Source organism: Capra hircus, chromosome 29 (assembly GCF_001704415.2).
Source record: "Capra hircus breed San Clemente chromosome 29, ASM170441v1, whole genome shotgun sequence".
Lineage (NCBI taxonomy): Eukaryota > Metazoa > Chordata > Mammalia > Artiodactyla > Bovidae > Capra > Capra hircus.
Window position 1 is genome coordinate 39362986 of NC_030836.1, and position 27033 is coordinate 39390018.

Genomic DNA, 27033 nt, shown 5'->3' on the forward strand with positions numbered 1-27033 from the left:
TGGAATTGGGCTGCATGTGTTGCTTGCATATTTTTGAGAATAATTCTTTGTCCATTGCTTCATTTGCTATTATTTTCTCCCAATCTGAAGGCTGTCTTTTCACCTTGCTTATAGTTTCCTTTATTGTGCAAAAGCTCTTAAGTTTAATTAGGTCTCATTTGTTTCTTTTCGCTTTTATTTCCAATATTCTGGTGGTTGGGTCATAGGGGATTCTGCTGTGGTTTATGTCAGAGAGTGTTTTGCCTATGTTTTCCTCTAGGAGTTTTAGAGTTTCTGGTCTTATGTTTACATATGTAATCCATTTTGAGTTTGTTTTTGTGTATGGTGTTAGAAAGCATTCTAGTCTCATTCTTTTGCAAATGGTTGACCAGTTTTCCCAACAACACTTGTTAAAGAGATTGTCTTTTCTCCATTGTGTATTTTTGCCTCCTTTGTCAAAGATAAGGTGTCCATAGGTACGTAGATTTATCTCTGGGCTTTCTATTTTGTTTCACTGATCTACATTTCTGTCTTTGTGCCAGTACCATACTGTTTTGATGACTGTAGCTTTGTAGTAGAGCCTGAGGTCAGGCAGGTTGATTCCTTCAGTTCCTTTCTTCTTTCTCAAGGTTGGTTTGGCTATTCGAAGTGTTTTTTGTATTTCCATATAAATTGTGAAATTATTTGTTCTAATTCTGTGAACAATACTGCCAATAGCTTAATAGGGATTGCATTGAATCTATAGATTCTTTTGGGTAATATACTCAATTTGACTATACTGATTCTTCTCATCCATGAACACAGTATATTTCTCCATCTATTAGTGTCCTCTTTGATTTCTTTCCCCAGTCTTTTATAGTTTTCTATATATAAGTCTTTTGTTTCTTTAGGTAGATATATTCCTATGTATTTTATTCTTTTCATTGCAATGGTGAATGGAATTGTTTCCTTAATTTATTTTCTATTTTCTCATTATTAGTGTATAGGAATGAAAGGGATTTCTCTGTGTTGATTTATATCCTGCAACTTTACTATATGGATTGATTAGCTCTAGTTATTTTCTGGTGGAATCTTCAGGGTTTTCTATGTAGAGGATCATGTCATCTAGAAACATTGAGAGTTTTACTTCTTTTCATGTCTGGATTCTTTTTATTTATTTTTATGTAATGATTGATGTGTTTAAAACTTCCAAAACTATGTTGAATATTAATGATGAGAGTGGACACCCTTGTCTTATTCCTGACTTTAGGGGAAATGCTTTCAATTTTTCACCATTGAGGATAACGTTTGCTGTGGTTTTGTAATATATGGCATTTATTATGTTGAGGTATGTTCTTTCTATTCCTGCTTTCTGGAGGGTTTTATTATAAATGGATGTTGAATTTTTAAAAAGGCTTTCTCATCATCTATTTATATAATCATATGGTTCTTAGCTTTCAATTTGTTAATGTGGTGTATTGTTAATTGATTTGTGGATATTGAAGAATCCTTGCATCCCTCATAAAAACCCACTTGGTCATGATGTATGATCTTTTTAATATGTTGTTGGATTCTGTTTGCTAGAATTTTGTTAAGGATTTTTACATCTATGTTCATCAGTGATATTGGCCTATATGTGGCATCTTTGTCTGGTTTTCGTTTTAGGGTGATGGTGGCCTCATAGAATGAGTTTGGCAGTTTGTCTTCGTCTACAAATTTCTAGAAGAGTTTAAGTAGGATAGGTATTAGCTCTTCTCTAAATTTTTGATAGAATTCAGCTGAGAAGCCATCTGGTCCTGGGCTCCTGTTTGCTGGGAGATTTCTGATCACAGTTTCAATTTTTGTGCTTGTGATGGGTCTATTAATATTTTCTATTTCTTCCTGGTTCAGTTTTTGAAAGTTTATTTTTCTAAGATTTAGTCCGTTTCTTCTACGTTGTCCATTTTATTGGCATATAGTTGCTGATAGTAGTCTCTTATGATCCTTTGTATTTCTGTGTTGTCGGTTGTGATCTATTTTGATTTCTAATTTTGTTGATTTGATTCTTCTCCCTTTGTTTCTGATGACTCTGTCTAGTGGTTTGTCTATTTTATTTATCCTCTCAAAGAACCAGGTTTTGGCTTTGTTGATTTTTCTTATGATCTCCTCTGTTTCTTTTGCACTTATTTATGCCCGAATTTCTAAGTTTTCTTTCCTTCTACTAACCCTGGGGTTATTTAGTTCTTCCTTTTCTAGTTGCTTTAGGTGTAGTGTTAGGTTATTTATTTGACTTCTTTCTTGTTTCTTGAGGTAAGCCTGTATTGCTTTGAACCTTCCACTTAACACTGCTTTTACAGGGTCCCATAGTTTTGGGGTTCTTGTGTTTTCATTTTTATTCTTGTCTATGCATATTTTGTTTTCCTTTTTATTTCTTCCGTGGATTGTTGGTTATACAGCAGCATGTTGTTCAGCCTCCATATGATGGAATTTTTCATAGTTTTCTCCTGTAATTGACATCTGATCTTACTTCATTGTGGCCAGAAACGATGCTTGGAATTATTTCAGTTATTATGAATTTACCAAGGCCAGATTTATGCACCAGGACGTTGTCTAACCTGGAGAAGTTTCCACGTACAGCTGCAAAAAAGCTGAAATTCATTGTTTTGGGGTGAAATGTCCTATAGATATCAATTAGGTCTACCTGGTCTATTGTATCATTTAAAGTTTGTGTTTCCTTGTTATTTTCCTGTTTAGTTGATCTATCCATAGCTGTGAGTGGGATATTAAAGTTTCCCACGATTCTTGTGTTATTGTTAATTTCCCCATATATATATATATTTATAATATATATATTTAATTTTTTTGGCTGCACTAGGTCTTCATTGCTGCTCAGGTCTTCTCTATTTGCAGTGAGCTGGGGTTACTCTGTAATTGCAGTACACTGGCTTTTCAATCCTGTGTTTCACTTAATGCAGATCACAGGCTCTAGGGCACTCAGGCTCAGTAGTAGTGGCCCGTTGGTTTAGTTGCCCTGTGCCATTTGAAATCTTCCCAAGCCAGGTCTCAAACACGTATCTTAAGCACTGGATCAAAAGGGAAATCACTCTGGAAGGAATTTGAAATACATCAGTTTTACATGAAAACTTGGCACCATGGCCTATTTTTAAGGAGACAAATAGAGGATTGTCCACTATTTCAAGTATTCTCCTGAGACCAGGACTGATTTATGTGCCCATTCCAAGTGTTCCTACAGCGTCTTGAAGCTGTCCCTGCCATGACACTTTGTTCATCCTTGAGTTTCTGAAACCCACACTAGACCACAGCTTCCAGAGGGCAGGGCTGTCACCTGACTCACTTGTAAGTATACGTCAGTAGATCTTGTCTCATTATACCAGACTCTAATGTCTAGACAAGGGTAACACAAAGATCAGTTATTCTATTATGAGTGTTAGGTTACAGGTTCAACTACTGTAACTGAACCTTAAATAACATTGTCTTAAATACAATACAATTTCAATTCTCTTTCATATAATATTAGTGCAGATCTGTCCACAGAAATGGGGACCCACTTCTTTCTTTTTACATCTTCCACCTGTGCTACTTAACTCTGGTCAAATATGGCTGTTCCAGCCCCTATCATTACATCTGCATTCCAGCTAGTGGGACAGAAAATAATACTTCCATTTAGAAGTGACATATCACTTCTACTCAAATTCCACGGGTTGAAGTATCTTTCATGGTCATGGCAAACCTGGGGGTGGTGGGTCCACAGAAGGGCAGGGGAATGTGATCCTACAGAATATTCATGATGAGTAACAAGGGCCACCACCCTTCATTCACGTCCCTGTAATTCATTCTTCTTTGGTTCTCCCCACACAGCTTTCAGCCTGTTTACATCTGCAGATAAAGATATGGATGAGGTTATAAGAGAGGAAATGGCCAAGGTTGTACAAATATGGAGAAAACAAGAAAGGAAAGAAGATAAGAAAGTATAAAGATGCAAAATCTATAAGAAAGCATACTTATAATCATAATTTTGCAGTTATAAAATTTAGATATACCTGTGGTTGATGAATCAATTTATAAAATAAAAATAAGAGTAATGTAAAATATAAATATATTCACTAAATGCAACAAAATAATAAGGCTATATCATATTAAACACATAGTAGTATCAGGATTATTTTGGATGCACATTGCAAAAAACTAGAACAACCATAACTTTAGCAAGATAAGCTTGATTTTTCTCTCCCACTGAAACAAAACTGGAGGTGGGCCAGTGAGAGCTTGGGTGGTATCCATGTCCAAGGTTACATGATTGTCCAATACAACTGCAGGAGTTCCAGACATCACAATTAAAATCCAGGGAGCAGTTAGAAAGAAAGTAGGGAAGGGAAGAGACTCATCTCTCAGCTAAATCAGCTCCTTGAAAGCAGTCTTCCAAGAAATCTTTCTTACAGGTCTGCTTGCATTTCAGTCACCAGTCATGAACAAAAGCACAAGTGCATAGGAAATGCAGTCCTGTAGCTACTGGGCTCATGGCTATACAACAAACTATTTTCTGTTTTGAAAGAGAAGCAGAGAATAGATCATTTTGTAGGCAGCCAGCAGTGTCTGCCTTACAGAACAAACCTGTTCTGAATTTATTAGGCTGAACAGCTGGGCACAGTGTGGGAGCCAGGAGGAAGGAGCAGCAATGAGAGACAGCTGGATGGATCTGAACTGTGCTCCAGAAAAAAAAAGACAGACTGGTCAGTAGAGAACTTCTAAGGGCTGAAGTGAGGATTATACATACCACAGGACCCAATTTGTTTTGAAAACTGCTTTTCCAACTCAGGTCCCAAATCTCTGTCAATTCTTCAGGTTCTAATACCTTGTCTTTGTTACCTCACATACTGACCTACATGTCTCACCGTCCTTATTTCTGTTCACATCACTTCACCATCCAACCACCAGGTATTACAAGATCCAGTACTAAGGAGTTAGCAACTCTTTCTAGAAGTATGTAGAAACACAATGACTATTTCCACTGTAATATTAGTTTCTCCTGATCAAGGTCTTTTGAAGGATTGATATGGATAGAATTATGGAGATCTCATGTTTGCTCTAAAATCCCAACCAAGAAAGTGACTTCCTTGGACCTGGAGGGGATGTGCTCACTTTTGAATCCACAGGTCTTAGCAGGACAATAAGTCCCCTGTGTATGAACAAGTTACATTTCAAAAGGGTGTTCAAAAATCCCAATTTCTTCATAAGTCCAGCAAAGTTACTTAGACAGCCAACTAAGACAAATGGCTATACGTTACTGTAGTTTCATAGCTTTATGATACTTTTCACACAGTTCAGTTCAGTTCAGTCGCTCAGTCGTGTCCGACTCTTTGCGACCCCATGAATCGCAGTATGCCAGGCCTCCTTGTCCATCACCAACTCCCAGAGTTCACTCAGATTCATGTCCATCGAGTCAGTGATGCCATCCAGCCATCTCATCCTGTGTCGTCCCCTTCTCCTCCTGCCCCCAATGCCTCCCAACATCAAAGTCTTTTCCAATGAGTCAACTCTTCGCATGAGGTGGCCTAAGTACTGGAGTTTCAGCTTTAGCATCATTCCTTCCAAAGAAATCCCAGGGCTGATCTCCTTCAGAATGGACTGGTTGGATCTCCTTGCAGTCCAGGGGACTCTCAAGAGTCTTCTCCAACACCACAGTTCAAAAGCATCAATTCTTCAGCACTCAGCCTTCTTCACAGTGCAACTCTCACATCCATACATGACCCCTGGAAAAACCATAGCCTTGACTAGACAGATCTTAGTCGGCAAAGTAATGTCTCTGCTTTTGAATTTACTATCTAGGTTGGTCATAACTTTTCTTCCAAGGAGTAAGCGTCTTTTAATTTCATGGCTCCAGTCATCACCTGCAGTGATTTTGGAGCCTCCCAAAATAAAGTCTGACACTGTTTCCACTGTTTCCTCATCTATTTCCCATGAAGGGATGGGACCGGATGCCATGATCTTCGTTTTCTGAATGTTGAGCTTTAAGCCAACTTTTTCACTCTCCACTTTCACTTTCATCAAGAGGCTTTTTAGTTCCTCTTCTCTTCCTACCATAAGGATGGTGTCATCTGCGTATCTGAGGTTATTGATATTTCTCCCAACAATCTTGATTCCAGCTTGCGTTTCTTCCAGTCCAGCATTTCTCATGATGTACTCTTCACATAAGTTAAATAAGCAGGGTGACAATATACAGCCTTGACGTACTCCTTTTCCTGTTTGGAACCAGTCTGTTGTTCCAAATGCAAATAATACATTAAAAAAAAACAGAAATAATAAAATAAACATTTTTCATCTTGCAGTACATGGATAGAGCATGGCATCCCACTCCACTATTCTCCTCTGGAGAATCCCCATGGCAAGAGGAGCCTGGCTGACTACAGTCCATATGTTGCCAAAGTTGAACACAGCTGAGCAACTAAGCACACTTTTAAAAATAAAATAGTAGAACCACCTATATTACAGCTGCGTTTATGCTTCCTTTGAGACATCGTAGGCTTGAAATAAAAATACTGCACTATTGTACTCCATCAGCTTCCCTTGTAGCTCAGTCGGTAAAGAATCTGCCTGCAGTGCAAGAGACCTGGGGTCAAACCTTTGGTTGGCAACATCCCCTGGAGAAGGAAATGACAAGGATACTCAGTAACCTTGCTGGAAAACCTCATGGACAGTGGAGCCTGGTGGGCTGCAGTCCATGGGGTTGCAAAGAGTCAGGCCCAACTGAGCGACTAGCACTTATTGTACTCCATACATTTCTGTACAGTAAAGTACACAAAAGCACACCCACTTGTCTGGGATGTGCCCACGACAATGTGTGTCAGATCTGTGAACTAATTGATGTGATTGCACATTAACATGCACTTTTACATGTTTGAAAGTTTTCAACTTGAAGGTTTGTTTGTGACAGACTTGCTACACAGGTGTTCAGTGAATGTATGTAGTGAATGAACAAGAGAGGAGAGTAAGGAGCTGCCTGTTCTTTCCATTTTTGCATGTATTATGGCCACTCTGAATAGGAGTTCCATTGAGCATAATTGAGGCCTGGTGTATGGGAACATCGCTGCAAGTGACAGAGGACCAGGATTCCAGGATGTGGCTCAGGAGTCATGGTTGGTTGAAAAGAGCCAGAAGTGCAAATTAGGAAGAAACAAGTTTTCACTGGCTTATGTGAAGACTTGGCAAATATCATCTGGATTTGTTTGTAGTGACTGAGCTCTGGTTTAGAGGAGCAGTCTCTGATGCTCAGTATGAGCAAAGAGAGGAGAATGAACCATGAAAATCGAACGTGTGTCCCAGGTCAAGTATATCTAGTATTGAAGAGATGTAAGTCTTGTCAATTTACCTGCTCGTCCTGCAAAGAATTCAAGTATAAATGAGGGAAGGTCCGCACTATGCTGGCACCTTATTCTTCTTCTGTCCAGTGAACACTGATTTCTAATGCCATTCCTTTATAAACAGAGGATGTACTTCATATGATGAAGGCTTATAATTTACTATTCCATATAAACTTTTGGTGCTGTTCTATGCCCAGGCACATGGGGCCCTGGAGCCTGGCAGGCTCTGTTTTGGCTGCAGAGTGCAGTGTATGGGGATCTGCTGTCATCTGGGGTCTGGGGTATATCTTCAGTCAGGGTTCACAAACATCTGAGGGGATCGAATTGTGTTTAATTCGATCATCTTGCTCTTTATCTTCAGTTTGTCCCATGTTGTTTCTTCCCATGTCTCTTTTTATCCCTGACTTCTTTGTGACTGAGTAGCTTTTATGATTCTCTTTTATAGACCTTGTAATTTTATTAATTGTAATTTTTTAAGTAGTTTTAAGATCCATGGTATGGATCTTTAACTTTCCAGTCTATCATTATTAATTATGATTATTAATAATCATTAAATTATATATTTATTTATCATTTCTTTGGCTGTGTTGGGTCTTAGTGTGGCATGCAGGATCTTCCTTGTGGTAGGGACTCTCTATTTGAGGAAGGCAAGCTCAGTACTTGCAGTGTGTAAATTCTATTTGAGACATGCAGGCCTAGTTGCTCAGTGGCATGTGTGATTTGAGTTCTCTGGCAAGGAAACAAACCAGCATCCCCTGCATTGCAAAACAGATCCTTAACCACTGGACCACTGGGAAAGTCATTATAATTACCTTTTAATATATATTACATGTTGATCATTTGGGCTACTGTTCCTTCCCCCTGTAGATCCAGATTTTCACTTGGTTTTAAATTCCTTCTGACTTGAGACCTTTTATAAAACATTTATTACATTGATCTGTTGGTGGTGATGCAGTCTGGCAGTTGTGTGTCTGAGAAAGTATTTTATCTTGTGTTTGATATGTATTTTTCTTGGGTATAGAATTCTGAGTCAATTCTATTACTCTCAGCACTTTAAGATGTGGTGCCAGTGTCCTCTGGCTAACATTGTTTTATATGCCTAATCTGCTGTCATTCCCATTTTTGTTCTGCTGTGTCTGCTTTTCCTCCTGATTACATTTCTTTGGTTGATTGTTTTAAGCAGTCAATTATGATGTGTCTTCGTATAATTGTCATACTTGTCCTTGAGTTAATTGTGCTTCTGTGTTTATGGGTTTAAAGCTCTCATCATATCTGGAACTTTTTCATCCAGTAATTAGGAAGTCCTTTTCTCTATTCTCCTGTGTCTCACCTCCTGTTGGATTCCATCTACATATATTTTAGTATTCTTAAATTTGTTTCAAAGTTCTGTGATGGACAATTAATTTTTCCCACATTCTTTCTACTACTATTTTCCATGTCTCTATTTAACATACTCAATAATCTTCAGCTTCATGTATATAAGGATTATTGTTGTAGTAAGCATTTTAATGTCCTTCCCTGCTAATAATGCAATGTATATTTTTAACTATGTTTTTACTAATTGAGTTTTCCATCATTATGTATATTTTCTTGCTTCTTTGCACATCCAGAATATTTTTCTTTTTAAATTTATTCATCTTAATATGAGGATAATTACTTTACAATATACTGATGGAACTAGGACATCACTGCAAGTGACAGAGGACTGAGATTCCAGGATGTGGCACAAGAGCCATGGTTGGTTGAAAAGAGACAAAAGAGTAAAAGAGGAGGAAACAGTTTTTCACTGGGGTATGTGAAGACTCAGCATATATCATCCAGATTTGTTTGTAGTGATTGAGCGTGTTTTTACTGTTTGATTTTCCCCTCATTTTCGACATTTTGTTGTTTCTTTGCACATCTGGAATTTTTTTCTTGTTAAATTTATATATCTTAGTTAGAGGATACTTTACAATATTGTGAAGAAACAAGGACAAATATTTTCACAATTTATATGGAAATTTTAAATTGGATGTTGAATGTGGTCATTTTTACCCTTTGAATGTTGGATGTTTTTTAATTATTATAAGTTATTCCTGGAACTGTTCACAAACACTGTTAATTTCTTTGAAACTGTTGTACATTTGAAGGCTTGCTGTTCAGTTTTTTATGCTAAGATGAGACCAGCCTTCAGACCAGGTTTATTACTCCCCACTAGCAAGGCAATATTGTCTTCAAGGCCCTACTGATGTCATGGTAATTATGAATAATCTCCACTCTGGTGGGTGAGGACACAATTAGACTTGGCTCAATTTGAGGCTCAAGGGTTGTTCCCTATAATTCTAACTATAATTCCCTATAATTCAGTACTATCAGCTCTCCACTGAAAACTGGAGGGGTATCATCTGTACCTTCCCACAGTTCTACCTGTGAGAAGTTATAGCTTTCTCCTGTGAACTCTTATCTATGTAGAGTCTCAAATCTCTATTCTTTGGGAGACTGTTGTCTCTGCCTAGATATCCCCTCAATGTATGTGTCGGAAACTATTTCTATAGTTGGGGCTATTGTAAAACTCACCTTGCTTTCTCCCCACACCACCCTCCCCCAACCAGGAATCAATTCTCTGCCGCCAAATGTTTGATATTAAAAACTACTCTTTCATTTATCTTGTCTATTTTGGAGTTGTTTGAGACAGGAGGATAAATGCGTCCTTTGCTCCTCTATGTCTACCAAAATGGAGGTCCTTCTGCAATCAGAACTCACTGAATACCTTGTGAATGCTAGGCACTAATTCTGTGCATGGGTGCAGACTTTACTGGGGATAAGTGTTGGGACATTAGGGAGCCCCAGTCTTGCTGGAGAAACATACCAATTACAAATAGTATTTGCTATGTGATACATTCAGTTCATTTCAGTCGTTCAGTCATGTCCAGCTCTTTGCAACCCCATGGACTTCAGCACACCAGGCCTCCCTGTCCTTCACCAACTCCAGAAGCTTGCTCAAACTCATGTCCATCAAGTCAGTGATGCCATCCAACCATCTCATCCTTTGTTGTCCTCTTCTCCTCCTGCCTTCACTCTTTCCCAGCAACACTGTCTTTCCTAATGAGTCTGTTCTTTACAACAGTTGGCCAAAGTATTGACGCTTCAGGTTCAGATTCAGTGCTTCCAATGAATATTCAGGATTGATTTCCTTTAGCATTGACTGGTTGGATCTTCTTGCAGTCCAAGGGACTCTCAAGAGTCTTGTCCAACACCACAGTTCAAAACCATCAATTCTTCATCACTCACCACTCCTTAAGGTGTAACTGTCACATCCATACATGACAACTGGAAAAATCATAGCTTTGATTATGCTGAACTTTTTTAGAACAGTAGCAAAGTAATGTCTCTGCTTTTAAAAATGCTGTCTAGGTTTGTCATAGCTTTTCTTCAAACAAGCAAGCATCTTTTAATTTCTAGCTGCAGTCATCATCTGCAGTGATTTTGGAGCCCCCAAAATAAAGTCTCTCACTGTTTCCATTGTTTCCCCATCTAATTGCCATGAAGTGATTTGACCAAATGCCATCATATTCGTTTTCTAAATAGGGAGTTCAAGCCAGATGTTTCACTCTCCTCTTTCACTTTCATCAAGAGGCTCTTTAGTTCCTCTTCACTTTCTGCCATGAGGGTAGTATCATCTGCATATCTGAGGTTATTGATATTTCTCCCAGAAACCTTGATTCCAGTTTGTGCTTCATCCAGTTGGGCATTTTTCATTATGTACTCTGCATATAAGTTAAGTAATCAGGGTGACAATATACAGCCTTGACATACTCCTTTCCTGATTCGGAACCAGTCTGTTGTTCCATGTTCAGTTCTCATTGTTGCTTCTTGACTTGCATACAGATTTCTCAGAGGGCAGATAAGATGGTCTACTATTCCAATCACAAAATCAAAGATCATGGCATCCCATTCCATTACTTCATGGCAAATACATGGAGAAATAATGAAAACAGTGACAAGCTTTATTTTCCTAGGCTCCAAAGTCACTGGAGATAGTGACTGCAGCTGTGGAAAAAGAGACTCTGATCCTTGGAAGATAAAGCTATGAAAAACCTAGACAGCACACTAAAAAGCAGAGACATTGCTTTACCAGCAAAGATCTGTATAGTCAAAGCTATGGATTGCCAGAAGTTATGGTGCAATGAGAGTTGGGCCATAAAGAAAGCTGAGCACCAAAGCATTGATGCTTTTAAGCTGTGGTGTTGGACAAGACTCTTGAGAGTCCCTTGGACTGCAAGGAGATCCAATCAGTCCATCCTAAAGGAAATAAGTCCTGAATATTCATTGGAAGGACAGATACTGAAGCTGAATCTCCAATACTTTGGCCAATTTATGGGAAGAACTGACTTAGTAGAAAAGTCCCTGATGCTGGCAAAGATTGAAGGCAGGAGGTAAAGAGGAAGACAGAAGATGAAATTGTTGGGTGGCATCACCAACTTGATGAACATTAGTTTGAGCAAGCTCCAAAAGTTGGTGGTGGACAAGGAAGCCTGGTGTGCTGCGCTACATGATATAGCAAGAAGTTAGATGATATAGCAAGTCCTCTGAATTGATGTACAGAGGACATTAAGGGAGCAGGCAGAAGTATTTGGGGAAGGAGGAAGAAACAGTTCCTGGATAGCTGACAATGAGAGGTTGGTAGGCCTTTTCAAGCAAGAGAAGCTATAGGGAAGCAATTCTATGCCAGGTGGAGAGGATGGTAAGAGAAAGGCAGGGCGGCAGTGCTGGGATTTCCCAGGGGACAATATCCCTGTTCTATGAAACCTTATCAATGCTCAATATCATTAGGTGAGTGGAAACATGAGTTTTGTTTTGGAAGCACTAGAGCAATATTCAATGCAAAGACTGATGCTGATGCTGATGCTCCAACACTTAGGTCAACTTATGTGAAGAGCCAGCTCATTGGAAGAGACTCTGATACTGGGAAAGATTGTTGGCAGAAGGAGAGTTGTCAAAAGGATGAGATGATGAGATGTCATCATCGACTCAATGGACATGAGTTTGAGAAAACTCCACAAAATAGTGAAAGATAAGGAAGCCTTTTTGCTGCCGTACATGTAATCACAAAGTGTCAGACATGACTTAGCAACTGAACCAGTGAGGACACAGGGTCCAGTGAAGCCTCTGGCCCTGGTGGGAGTACAGAAAGATTTAGGTGGAAGGGAAAGCTTCCCATCCTCTGGTACAAGTCCTTGAATCCAAGGCAAGGACAAAAGATTTTCAATGTGTTATGAAATATTGTTTTCTAAAAAAACAAAAGCTGTTTTCTGCAGAAGTGAGAGCTTTGACTGAGTTTGTTCTCTAGATTTTACTGATGGATGTGGAAGGGATCTGGAGTGGGATAAGTCTGCAAAAGCCAGGTGACCAGTTGCTGGAGGGCCTGCCTCGTGATAGACATTCTGCACTAGGTGGAAAACAAATGCAGCCATCTCATCCTCTATAGTCCCCTTCTCCTCCTGCCCCTAATACCTCCCAGCATCAGGGTCTTTTCCAGTGAGTCAACTCATTGCATGAGGTGGCCAAAGTATTGGGGTTTCAGCTTCAACATCAGTCCTTCCAATGAACACCCAGGACTTATCTCCTTTAGGATGGACTGGTTGGATCTCCTTGCACTCCAAGGGACTCTCAAGAGTCTTCTCCAACTCCACAGTTCAAAACCATCAATTCTTTGGTGCTCAGCTTTCTTCACAGTTTGACTCTCACATCCATATATGACCACTGGATAAACCATAGCCTTGACTAGACAGACCTTTGTTGGCATAGTAATATCTTTGCTTTCAATATGCTGTGTAGGTTGGTCATAACTTTCCTTCCAAAGAGTAAGCATCTTTAAATGTCACAGCTACAATCACCATCTGCAGTGATTTTGGAGCCCCCAAAAATAATGTCTGACTCTGTTTCCCCATCTGATTCCCATGAAGTGATAGGATCAGAAGCCATAGTCTTAGTTTTCTAAATGTTGATCTTTAACCCAACTTTTTCACTCTCCTCTATCCCTCTCATCAAGAGGCTTTTTAGTTCCTCTTCACTTTCTGCCATAAGGGTGGTGTCATCTGCATGCCTGAGATTATTGATATTTCTCCTGGCAATCTTGATTCCAGCTTGTGTCTTCTAGTCCAGCATTTCTCATGATGTACTCTGCATATAAATTAAATAAGCAGGGTAACAATATACAGCCTTGATGCACCCTTTTCCTATTTGGAACCAGTTTATTGTTCCATGTCCAGTTCTAACTGTTACTTCCTGACCAGCATAGAGGTTTCTCAAGAGGCAGGTTAGGTGGTCTGGTATTCCCATCTCTTTCAGATTTTCCACAGTTTATTGTGATCCACACAGTCAAAGGCTTTGGCATAGTCAATAAAGCAGAAATAGATGTTTGTCTGGAACTCTCTTGCTTTTTCGAAGATCCAGTGGATGTTGGCAATTTGATCTCTGGTTCCTCTGCCTTTTCTAAACCCAGCTTGAGCATCTGAAAGTTCACTGTTCTTGTACTGCTGAAGCCTAACATGGAGAATTTTGAGTATAACTTTACTTGCGTGTGAGATGAGTGCAATTGTGAGGAAGTTTGAGCATTCTTTGGCATTACCTTTCTTTATGATTGGAATGAAAACTGACCTTTTCCAGTCCTGTGGCCACTACTGAGTTTCCAAATTTGCTGGCATATTGAGTTCAGCACTTTCACAGCATCATCTTTCTGGATTTGAAATAGCTCAACTGGAATTCCATCACCTCCACTAGCTTTGTTCATAGTGATAATTTCTAAGGCCCACTTGACTTCACATTTCAGGATGTCTGGCTCTAGATGACTGATCGCACCATCATGTTCATCATGAAACTCTTTTTTGTACAGTTCTTCTGTGTATTCTTGCCACCTTTTTTTTTTTTTAATATATTCTGCTTCTGTTATGTCCATCCCCTTTCTGTCCTTTATCAAGCCCATCTTTGCACAAAATGTTCCCTTGGTATCTCTAATTTTTTTGAAGAGATCGCTAGTCTTTTCCATTCTCTTGTTTTCCTCTATTATTTGCATTGATCGCTGAGGAAGGCTTTCTTATCTCTCCTTGCTATTCTTTGAAACTCTTCATTCAGATGTTTATATCTTTCCTTTTCTCCTTTGCTTTTCACTTCTCTTCTTTTCACAGGTATTTGTAAGGTTTCTCACACATTTTGCTGTTTTGCATTTCTTTTCCATGGGGATGCTCTTGTTTCCTGTCTTTTGTACAATGTCATGAACCTCCGTCCATAGTTCAACAGGCACTCTATCTATCAGATCTAGTCCCTTAAATCTATTTCTGACTTTCACTGTATAGTCCTCAAATTGTGTTATTTGTTCCAGACCGACAGGGAGTGGTAGGTGGCCATCTGGCGCTATTGCTTAGGCAGAAGCAAGCAATATTCAGGCTTCAATTGAAGAAAGTAGGAAAAACCACTAGACCATTAAGCTACGACCTAAATCAAATCCCTTAAGATTATACAGTGGAGATGAAAAATAGATTCAAGGGATTAGGTCTGGTAGCCTGAAGAACTATGGATGGAGTACATTGTATGGGAAGTGGTGGCCAAAACCATCCCCAAGAAAAACAAATGTGAGACGGCAAAGTGGTTGCCTGAGGAGGCTTTGAAAACAGCTGAGAATAGAACAGAACTGAACAGCAAACAAGAAAGGGAAAGATATACTCAATGAAATGCAGACTTTCAGAGAATAAAAGGAGAGATAAGAAAGTCTTTGTAAGTGAAAAATACAAAAATTAGAGTAAAATAATAAATTGTAAAGAGTATAGATCTCCTCAGGAAAATTGGAGATACCATAGGAATATTTCATGCAAAGACGGGCACAATAAAGGACAGAAAAGTCAAAGATATAACAGAAGCAGATGAGATTAAGAAGAGATGGCAAGAATACACAGATGAACTATGCAAAAATGGTCATAATGACCTGGATATAGATGATGTTGGAGTCCGTTATGTTAGCCAGATATACTAGAGTATAAAGTCAAGTGGGCCTTAGGAAGCATCACTACAAGCAAAGCTAGTGGAGGTGATGGAATTCCAGCTGAGCTGTTTAAAACATCCTAAAGAATGAGGTTGTAACAGTGTTGCATTCAATATGACAGCAAATTTGGAAAACGCAGCAGTGGCCACAGTGCTGGAAAAGGTCAATTTTCATTCCAATCCGAAAGAAAGACAATTCCCAAGAATGTTCAACCTATCATGCAATTGTCCTATCCCACTTGCTAGCAAGGTAATGTTCAAAATCCTTCAAGTTAAGCTTCACAGTACATGAACTGAGAACTTCCAGATGTACAAACTGGTTTAAGGAACCAGAGATCAAATTGCCAACATCCATTGGATCATAAAGAAACCAAGCAGATGCCAGAAAAACATCTGCATCTGCTTCACTGACTATGCTAAAGCCTTTCACTGTATGGACCACAACAAACTGTGGAAAATTCTTAAGAGAATGGGAGTAGCAGATCACCTTACCTGTCTCCTGAAAGTCTGAATGGAGGTCAAAAAGTGGCAGTTAGAATCAGATATAGAACAAATAAAAGATTTAAAATTGGGAAAGGAACATGACAAGGTATACATTGTCACTCTGGTCATTGAACTTGTATGTAGGAAAGATCATTCGATATGCTGGACTGCATAAATCCCAAGATGGAATCAAAACTGCTGGGAGAAATATCAACATCTACAGATATGAAGATGATACCACCATAATAGCAGAAAGCAAACAACTAAAGACCAATTGATAAGGAGAGGAGATGAAAAAAGCTTGCTTAAAACTCAATATTCAAAAAAATATTCACAAAAAGATACTCAACATTCACGACATCCAGTCCCACCACTTCATGACATATAGATGACGGAGAAGTGGAAACAGTGGCAGATTTTATTTTCTTGGGCTCCAAAATCACTATGGACCTTAACTGCAGCCACAAAATTAAAAGATACTTGCTCCTCGGAAGGAAAAACTTGCACAGTGTATTAAAAAGCAGAGACTCACTTTGCTACAGAGGGCTGTAGTGTCACAGCTATGGTTTTCCAGTAATCATATACAGATGTGCGACCTGGACCATAAGAATGGGTGAATGCCAAAGAACTGAACTTTTGAACTGCAGTGCTTGAGAAGATTCTTGAGAGTCCCTTATACAACAAGGAGATCACCCAGTCACTCTGAAAGGAAATCAACCTCTGACCACTGCTGTCTTAGCTGAGGCATCTACTGAGGGTCTCCAGGTGTAAAGAGCAGATGCTTCCACTGTAAAAGTGCCTGACCATGGCAGCTCCAAGCAAGTAGTTTGTAATTCCACTCATGGAGGAAGCTCAGAAAGGCAGAAGGCTCTGTGTACCCTGGGTCCTCCAATACGTGCCTTGCATTCTCCACAGCAGGATTGGAGGCCAAGGAAGGGACATTCTGGGCCCTGGAGGAGGGAGATGGCTCAGGGATCTACTGGGGCCACCACTTACCAAGTAGGCCTAGAAAGGACAGAGCAGGCATATGTGGCAGAGAGCTTTTGACTGGGGTGTGGGAACAAGAGGGAACCAGCTTTGCATGAAGTACCTCTCCCAAAATCCCCTGGAGGAGAAGTCCAGTGATAAGATCATCTGAGATGGGATGAAGAGAGTCTATTTCATTACCCCTTATAATTCCTCTGAATGAGGAGGTAGTGGAGTTGGCAGGTCATCACAAACTCTTCCATGGCCTAGACCATCCCCCAGTCGCTATCCTTGGGGCTGCCTCTCCTCAGCTTCAGTCATGCAGTTCTGGAGGAAATTGACAATCATGTGTGTTGTGTCAGGGCCAATGACCATGTAAAGCCCATCATAGGACCACATGGCCCTGCCAGGATGGCTGATATAGGGCTGTACATGTGAACTGAGGTGCATCATTCAGAGAATACCCTTGAACTCTAATGGCTCCCAGCTTCTTTCTTTACTAGGAAATGCCTTCAGGATATAAAACCCTAGGGCAGGTAGCTTGGACTTTGTCACTAGGTGTAGAAGCCTTAAGGAAGAAAGTTGTCAGCTAAGACCATCAAAGAAGAGGGAAGGGAAAGGCCAAGGGAGAAAAAGAGAAAACTGATGACTTCTGATTTCTAGGGTCCAGTCACAGAGATCTTTGTATTTGCTCTAATTGTTGTGTCCTCTATTCCCAGAATCACTTCAATAAGTCCCCCTTTTCCTTAAAGGCAGGTGGAGGAGGGCTCCTCTCAATTTTGATTCAGAGTTGGTTCTAGATACTGCACTCCCAGACACAGAGGCAACAATCTGTTTCAGCACCACTAAGAGTGATACCTTTTATTCTTTACTGAGAATAAGGTGTGCAGACCACTAAACACAGTTCACCAGCATCCTGGGCAGCAGTGCCCAAGTGTGAGTGAGTGTGTGTTAGGAGTGGCCTTATTGATTCCTGAACCACTCTAAGCATTTACACTGCCTGTGCCAGGCCAATCCTGTCATTTCCTCGATCAAAGACTGAGAAATACAGCCTCAGGAAGACTTCACCCAGGATCCAGATCTCTGTAGATGGACTCAATTGGTTCTCTTTAAAGGTGGTATAGCAGCAGCCTCTAGAATCCTGGGGGAATCAGAGACACACACCAGTCACCACGAGCTTTTACCGGTAACTCCCCCCAATATCCAGACCTAGCACAGTTCTTTGTTTTATTTCCCTCTTTTGGTAAGTATCAAGGGGTTTTCTCAGCAGCAGGGGATATGAGAGTTCATCAATCAAAGAGGGCCAAGACATGAGGTTGCCATGAGGAAGAGTGTGGGGTAGGGGAGGTTGGGAGTTGGGGAAACAGAGGAATGAAAAACAACAAAGTCCTACTGTAGAGCACAAGAAGCCATATTCAACATTCAGTGATAAATCAAGTGAAAAATAATTTAAAAATATATATTTTTATGTGTATAACTGAGTCACATTGCTGTGCAGCAGAACTTAATGCCACAATGAAGATTAGCCACATTTCAATATAATTTATTTTCGAAAAGAACAAGTGTGTCCATAGCTCTCCTCACTCCCTATTTCTTTCCTTCTGACTCTTGCTCCTTGTTTTCTCTGCAGAGAATGCTGGTTCTCCTCCTGCATCTCCACACTCTGTACCTTATTTAAAAACTTTATATTGTATTTGAGTAGAGCTGATTAACAATATTCTGAGTTTCAGGTGGACAGTAAAGGGACTCAACCATATGTATCCGGGTATCCTGGTCCCAAAGACACCCCTCACATCCAGGCTGTCATATAACTGAGCGGAGTTCCCTGTGCTACACAGCAAGTTGTTGTTTGTTATTCATCTTAAATAGAGCAGTGCCCAAAACACTTTCTTGAAGCTTTAACTCAGGAACCCTGCGAAGCCTCCTTCAGCCCACACTCACCCTCTCTGGCCACTCCAGGCTTGGTTGGGTAATGTACTCTTGTTCCCCATCCCCACTGGTCTGCCTGTAGCCCTCATCACCCCTCGTAAGTCCCCAGTGCCCCAGTGCAGATGATCTTGAGATGCCATTTGCATGGAATCCAGTGCAGTTTTGCCTAGAATCAAGCAACCCTCCATATGGCTCAATGAGTTTGTGGTTTTAGAATTCCTAAAATTCCCTCTCTTCCTCAAAGCCTTCTTTGAGCCCATCAGCCTGCTCTGAACTCCCGCTAGGAGCTGACATGATGCCTCCACCCAGTGCTGGGGCTGAACAGTCACAATGCACCCTTTATTCACATTAGCATCCAACTTCCCCACAGAGTTTCCGGGTGCCCGAACTCACAAAGGAGGCACCTGGCCGGAGCAAGGGGAAGATACAGCCGAGAACTAGGCTGACCATGTAATTTATCATTAAAACCAGGAAAACCTTGAGAAGGGAAGGGAGCCTGTTAACGTATACTGGGACATCACACTGGGACTGTCCCCAGCCATTCTCCTTGTAACATGGCCTATTTCAGGGACTGCTAATGCTGAATTTCATGTTCATGCACCTAAGGATTCAGATTGAATTGAAGCTTTTTGAGGACTGAGGACCTAAGTGTTCCCCTGTCCTTGATCCCACCATGCCATATGGTGAGACCTCTCCACATTTATTTCAGGAAGATCAGTGTCCCACACGGCCCTTAACTCTCAAGTGATTGGTTTTGTGGGAGTCACTGGCCCAGCCACAGGGCTCAGCAGCATCTGCAGTGGTTTGACATGGCCTCCAGAGGGCGCCCTCCTCCAAGCAGCAGCCCAAGGGTTCCTTTCCTGCAAGCTCAAGCTTGAAAACCAACCCTCAGTATTGTCCCCTCACCTTGATGATGTAGGCTCGACCTGGCACTGGGTAGTTGATCCTGTTGATGGTGAAGATAATAGTGGGCAGGGTATTGACCGCAGAACATGAAACGCAGTACTGTTAGAGAGAGAGGGTGAGAGGTTGACACTGGTGATCCTTGTTGTGTGTGGAGACTGGGAGTGACCCCGGGGCATGACCCTTCACCTTGGAGCCCCTTGGCCTGGCGCCGATGAGCTTCTGCATGTTATCAACAAGCGATTTTGGGCCTTTGATGAATGCTGTCCCGGTGTCAACAATGACATGGCAGCCTCCAGAACAAGCAATAACCTTTCTTTCAATGGAGATGCTGAGAGACAAAGGAAGACAGTGGGCATCAAGGTCACTCTGAGCCTCCCCAGAGTTGTCCTCTTCCCGACTGTCTCCTAAACAGCCCTTGGTCTCTTTCCCTCTTTTCCTTTGCTCTCGACACAGTACCTTTCTTGGCATCCTTGAATGCAGTACCTGAATACACCAGGATCTTTTGTACCTTGACCCAATCTGGTCTTCCTTCCTAGAAGACTCCACTGCACTTTGACTAGCAAATTTCTCCTCATTTTCCAGATACCAGCTTAATTTCATTGTTTTTGGGAAGTCTTTCCCCCGGTGTTTATCAGTCTCCTGTCTTAGTCACTCTCTATAGACCCTTCCTCATGTCTGCTGCTGCTACAGCTGCTAACTCACTTCAGTCATATCTGACTCTGTGCGACCTCATAGAGGGCAGCCCACCAGACTCTGCCATCCCTGGGATTGTCCAGGAAAGGGTAATGGAGTGAGTTGCCATTGCCTTCTCCTCCTCATGTCTAGCATGTACCAAGGTCACAAGGTCACTATGTGGGCTATTCACTTCACTATTCACTTCATGTACATCTGCCTTCTTAGATGTGAGGGGGAGTTTTATGCTCCTTGCCTCCCTAAAGTGCCTGGCACACAGTGGATGCCCAATGCTTGTCTGTTCAATGAGTGAATGAAAACTTAGAAAACAATAAGAAACCTCCAGAGAGCTGTATCTGGTGGGGAACAAATAACAGGTCACACACAGAGTAAAGATGGAGATTCGCAGGGGCAGCAGATTCTCATCGTAGGGGGAGAGAGGGGCTTCTCTGGGAGAGGGTGTCTCTCAGCACTGCTCCTACAACCAGCTCAGACCCTGAGACCCCGGCCAGGAAATACGTGACTAGCCCACAGAAACTCCAAAGGACAGGTCAACTTTTGCCTTTGGGTATCACACAGAAGCCTATCAATTATGCCTCTTGTCTTCAGGTAACTCCTGGATCCTACCTTCCTGATCCTCTGTAATAGCCCCTGTCCCACTGTGTGCCCAAGAACTTAACATGTCTTTTCTATTAGTTGCTTTCACATCTTAAGACTGCAGCCAACCTCTCTCCACTGCTTGGTAACTGCTTCCTAAGAAGACCAGTTGTCCCATTTTCTCAGGACTGTCCCTGTTTTTTAACTGACATTTATCTGTACTGAGAATTTCCTATGTCCTAGGTAGCCCTGGACAGTCGGTCATCTTATAACTCTGTTCAGGCTGGAGAAATTCTCCCTGATCCTCTGTTCACCACACTGTGGAGTCCTCTAACCATGCTCCCCACCTCAAAAGGCGGTGGGTGCAGAGGTCTCCTACACAGACCTCTCTGGTGCCTTTTAGGACCCTGATAAGAGCCATGCTCAGAAGGCCTGGGGATTATGAACCCATGGGTTGTTTGTGTATCTCTGTGCTTGTGTGTTTGTTTGTATCTGTGTTTGCATGTTTCTTTGTGTGTGCTTGTGTGTCTCTGACTAGCTATGCATGTTTTTATGTGTTGCTGTGTATGTTTTTATGTGTTGCTGTGTATGTTTTTATGTGTCTGCTTGTGTGTTTCCATGTTTCTGTGTGTCTGTCTATGTCATTGTGAGTGGTGTATATGTTTGTGGGACTATGTGTCTGAGAATGCATTTGTGTGTGTCTGCCTGTGTCCATGTACAGTAGTGGGAGCATCACTTGGGTTGACCCTCAGAGGGAGAGGCTTACCGGTCCATGTGTACCATCCAGTTGCCCGCTTGGATCAATGGTACCCAGTTGAGCTCTCCCTTGTAGTAGCGGTGGTCCACCCCACCAAACATCACCACACTGCCCTCCTGCCCGTCTCTGTAAAGAGAAGTGAGGGGGCGATCCTTGGAGGACGGTAACAATAGCACCGTCTGAGAGCTGTGCTTGTCCACCCATCAAGGCCCTAATAAGGTCCCCCTGTACAGTGGCAAAAATCAAGTCTAGGAGAGACTGAGATCCAGACTAGGTCTGTTACTGGCTAACGAGTGGCACAGAGGAGGTTAGAAGCTGAACCCACTTGGATGGGTTTCACCCACTATGTCTTCTGAAGATGCCCTGGACCTCCAGCCACCTGAGTGCTGAGACACCATCAGAGGACAGGGTGCTGAAGTGTTTGGGCTTTCCCCTTGTCCACCTTGTCATTTTTCAGGAAAATCAAGGCCTGGGAGTTCTAAGGGTGTGGGTTCAGGTCACCCAGCATTGGCTCCAATGGCCTGTGATCTCTACTGTCAAAAGGGCCCCAAACTCAGAAGGGATCCAACCTCTGCTCTCCCTGTCTTGAAATGCCTCATATTTATTAAACAAGGGGTCCCACACTTTTGTGTCCCACACTTTCGTTTCTCACTGGCTGCTACAAATTGGGTAGCTGGTCCTGGGCTCCCAGTGAAATACTAATGAGGAAGGAAAAATATCCACCATCCTTCTCCTTCCTTCCTTATCAAATTCGTAAGCAAATCCTTCCTTCAACTGGTTTCCTGCGGCCTTCCATTACCCTTCCTTCTCACTCAACCCCCTACACCAGGTTACTGGTCTTGAGCCCAGGAGTAGGCTTGTGTTCCAATAAACTTTTATTTCTGAAAGCCAGGGGTGAAGCCAGGTAGGGTCCTGGGTCCATAGTTATCCTGGGTTAGATTATCTCTCAGGATACCTTTTTAACAAGTGTTCTATAACTTTTGTGTAACTGAAAGCATCTTACAGCTAATTTGGTGAAAGGGATTGTCCATCTCAGACTTACTTGCTCAAGTAGAAGGCAAAAACAGGCTCAGAAATGGCACCTTCATTCTTCAGCTTGTCAAAGATGGGGATTGCTCCAGAATAGGATATGTTGGGGTAGTTCAAGCCCAAGACGCCATCAAAAGGTATACGCTTAAACCCGTATTCTGCCGTGCTTAGACCAAATGGTTGGTCAGTGCTTACAAGGTCCCCAATCTGTGGGAAGGGAAAGGAAAGTGTTCCCACTTGCAGATACGTGAAGTGGGGCTAGGACTGGGCTGGGATGCATTGCCATTAGATCCTCAGAGAAGAATTGAGGCTGGGCTCTATCTTCAGTGGCCAACAGACAGTGAGATCAAGCTGGGAGGGGAATTTGGGTTTGATTTGAGAGAGGCTGTGAATTTTATAACCTCTGCCCCTCTGAAAAACACCACCTGAGTGAGTCATTTTGGCCTCGTGGCTTCTGTACAGGTGGGGCAACCAAGAGTCAGGCCAGGTCCCATTGGTGCCACCGTATAGACAAAGCAATCAAGAGCAAGATAGTCTTTCTTTGGCATCACTGTGACCTAATGACAGGAATGGACTGCATTCTCTGTAATGTACTGTGGATTCTGCATCTGTCCAGGAAGACAGAAGCGAAAAACACAATCTTTCTTGCAGGGCTCTATGAAATTACTGCCTGCGGAAATCACTTTCGGGGATATGTGTATATTCTTGTGAGTGTGTATGAGAGAGTAAAGAGAGATCAACTACTCAAGTATTTTGGGGGAGGCGGGCCATAGTTTTATTAGACTCTCAAGGGTCCTCTAGAGTGAGAAATCATTTATCAGTCCCCTTGACTTCTCAGGCCACCAGTTTCCCACTCTGGATTCCTTGACTGCTCCCAGGGTCCTCAGATCAGTTTTATCCTGTCCACAAGCATCCCACAGCAAATTCAGTCCTGGAAAGCCATCCTAACTCCACCTTTACCACGTGTGTGCCCTCAGCAAGGACCTTGCTGTCTACACCTTAGTTTCCTCATATGTCTCATGAGCTAATCAGAGTAACTGATGTGTAGGGTTGTTGCAGGATTAAACCAGTTATCACCTGAAAGTGCCTGGAACAGTCTGTGAATATAAAAGTGGGTGCTTTTATCCTTTTTTCTCACTCCCAGCAAAATAAACTTTGAACTGCTCATGGGCAGAGGAGCTGCAAGTCCACACCTCAAACCACTCTCTGGGTTAGCTAATCTGTTTGTTCGTGTGTCATCACAGGCACTGCCTCCCCAGAGACATGATCCTGTGGATAAGATGGCCAATATCTATGGGAGTTGGGCTTGGAAGGGTCCTGCCAGATGGTCCTGCATCTGTTTTGCAAGCAGTAGTCACTCCATAGCCAGTCCTGACTCAGCATATGTTACACTGTTACCCGAACTGTGTCATGAACAACAATTCCTTTCACTGTTCCACATCCGTAGGTGATGCTGAAGGTCCTATTGGTAGGCCGGAAGGTGGAAGACTGAAGATGTCTGAACCTAGCGTGTATAGCTGGAGACACAAGAGATGAGTGTCATCTGGTGCCAAGGGTGGAAACAGGGCGGCAGGGCAAGTGAAGGATGGTCCGGGTACGGGGTGTCTGTACTCACAACAGGCTTGAACGGCACAAAAGTCGGAGGGCACCCACAAGTCAGCTGAGCCTGTGTCAAAGATAACCTGGAATTTCTGAGGGGGTGTTCCAATGGTGATGTTACCCAGGTAGACCAACTACAGGGAAATGCAGGGAGTAGGTTAGTGCAGAACTGGCTACCCTCTATTCCCAAACTGCTGCCTCCCTCTGGGTGTCACATATCTTTTGAGATCACTTTCTAACCACCATGCAGCTCACAGACGTTGGTCACAGAGGTATCTGCATTTGATATATTTTTCCTGTGTTACATTGTATGCAGGATATTGACTCTATGACCAGGTGTTGATGTGGTTCCTCCTGCATGGGATTCCCATAGGCATATACACTGGGCCTCCAGAACCACTCGACACCCAGGGAAGTCCTGGTGCCTTCATTTGAGAAGCTCTGTTGTCTCTTCAAACCCAGTCTTAGCATCTCCTTCTCCAGGAGGTCCTTCTTGATCAACCCCAGCCACGCCCTCCAAACTCAGACCACATCCAGTCAGCACCACACAGGTGACCCTTTCATTTGACATGTATTTACCTTTGCCTATCTCTCAGGCTGGCATGGGCATTCTTGAAGACAAAATAAGCCCTTTGTCTAATCTAAAAACAGTAACCACAGTGATTCTTATGGCCATACATGGAATACAGGTTCAGTAACTTTTTAGTGCTATCGTTCTTGCATCTGTGGAAACTGAATTTCTCTGCCTGGGGATTCACAATTGCTCTGCAGTTGGTTCTACCTTTTGATCAGTGATGGTTCATTCTTCATCTGTAACTGAGGCTCTCACTTAGTTCAGAAGGAACAATCGCCCTCAAACAAATGACACATCTTTGACACAGAAATGGATATTTACCTGACACCTGGTAATTGTCAGGCCCAGTCAGAAAGACTAACAGTTGAGGATGAGACTGCCTTCTCTTCTGGTTGGGGGGTCCCTGTTTTCCAGTGTCTCTGCCTCCTGCAGGAACCCCATCCCCATCATCCCACCTGGCACCTCCAGATGAGCCCCAGTGCTAGGCTAGAGCACCAGGGGGTGCTTTGGAGCACCATCCTCCCAAAATACTCACATCCATGATGTTTCTCAGTGGGTGAATAGTTAGATTTGAGCCACGGAAAGAAATCTGGGACAGTCTGTAAGCATGCTCCTTCGGGAAATTGTTCAGCATGTTTTTTTCACTGAGGGTTTTTCTCATGGTCTTCACTCTCCTTAGAGGTATTCTATCACGGAGCATTTGACAAACAAAACAAAGAAGATGCTACAATTAGACGTCAGTGTTAAGACATAACTGTCATTGTATTGGCCCTGTGTGTTTTCTAATCATTTTTATGAGGCACATTATTATCAGAATTTTCTGCATATACTGTGGCAAAGACATAGATTTCAATACTGGTTCTGTTCTGCAATCTTGGGTAAGCTGTATGACCATGTGGTGTCTCAGTCTCCCCTTCAGTAAAATGGTAGAATGTAACAATACAAACCCTCCAAATAGGGTATCTTGGGGATAAGAGAAGTGATGTATATAAAGTGAAAGTGAAGTCACTCAGTCGTGTCTGACTCCTTGTGACCACATGGACTGTAGCCTACAAGGCTCCTCCATCCATTGGATTTTCCAGGCAAGAATACTGGAGTGGATTGCCGTCTCCTTCTCCAGGGGATCTTCCAGTCTCAACAATGACAGCCATTATCATTAGTGTTGCCGTCTCACTCATTCCTTCTCATAGAACCTCAAGGATGTAGGTTGAAGGGAGGCTCATCCTCTTTTACAAGGGAGCAATTTGAAATGCAAGAGATTTCTGAGTTGGCTGTGGTCACACTGCTTGTCAGATATAAAACAGTGTATCTTTCTCCAAGTTGACAGAGAAGAGAGAATTGACAGAAGAATCCAAGATATAGTGAACAAGTAAGGGAAATTCAAAGGCTGGAGAAGGAATGATGAGTCAAATGAAAAATTAAAAGAAAACAACACACAAAAAAATACATTCCCTGTGACTTCCAAAGAGATGGAGAGATAAATGACAGTGATACAGAGATGCAGACATAGGCATATACACACTGAAGTAGACAGGGAAAAAAGAGGACATGTTGAATAAAATTTAGAAAGTGCTATTCCACAGGACCACATCGACATCTGCATAGACTGTGCATTGAACTGTTACAAGGAGTTGTATTTTCAATAGGTCATGACATGACTGGACCCCAAGCTTTGTGCAACCCAACCAAGACCTTGGGATCCACAGTTCCTATAGTGAGTTACTTATCAATAAGTAAGAGTGGAGCTTTAAGACTCTTAGGGAAATATTCCATTCCCTTCTGAACCTGATGGGTGGAAGAATAATCAGATGAAAAGAAAAATCCGAGAAAGGAATATGACATAACTTACAGTCCCCATACTTACTTGACTATGCACTCTGAGACGGACACCAGCCCGAGGAGCACAAGCCACTTCATGCTTCTTTCCTGCATCCAAGTACTCAGGGAAATTTGGGTTCTTAGCATTTAGTGGTGACCAGGAGCCCCTAGTTATATATGCTCTGACCTACCCTAGTTTTCCCCTTTAGGCCACTAAAAGATCTGAAAAAAAAACACAAAGCTCTTGATTAAATCTTTACCTTCATCAGTGTCCTTGGTCAGCGGCCTTTGAAGCTTCTCAAAATATAGAGAATTTAACTGTAATCTCTTCCCTGAAGCTTGGTTAGAAAATCAAACTGATCCGCATGGAC

The 27033-nt window shown here is 42.0% G+C and overlaps 1 protein-coding gene across 1 annotated transcript; it reads right to left on the reverse strand.

The window, feature by feature from the left end:
* On the reverse strand, positions 17773–26761 carry PAG-11 (pregnancy-associated glycoprotein-11). The gene is given in 9 exon segments (NM_001285565.1): positions 17773–17922; positions 19617–19715; positions 19803–19944; positions 21652–21768; positions 22685–22878; positions 24070–24188; positions 24287–24404; positions 25380–25530; positions 26709–26761. Coding segments are annotated over 9 exon segments (1143 nt in total).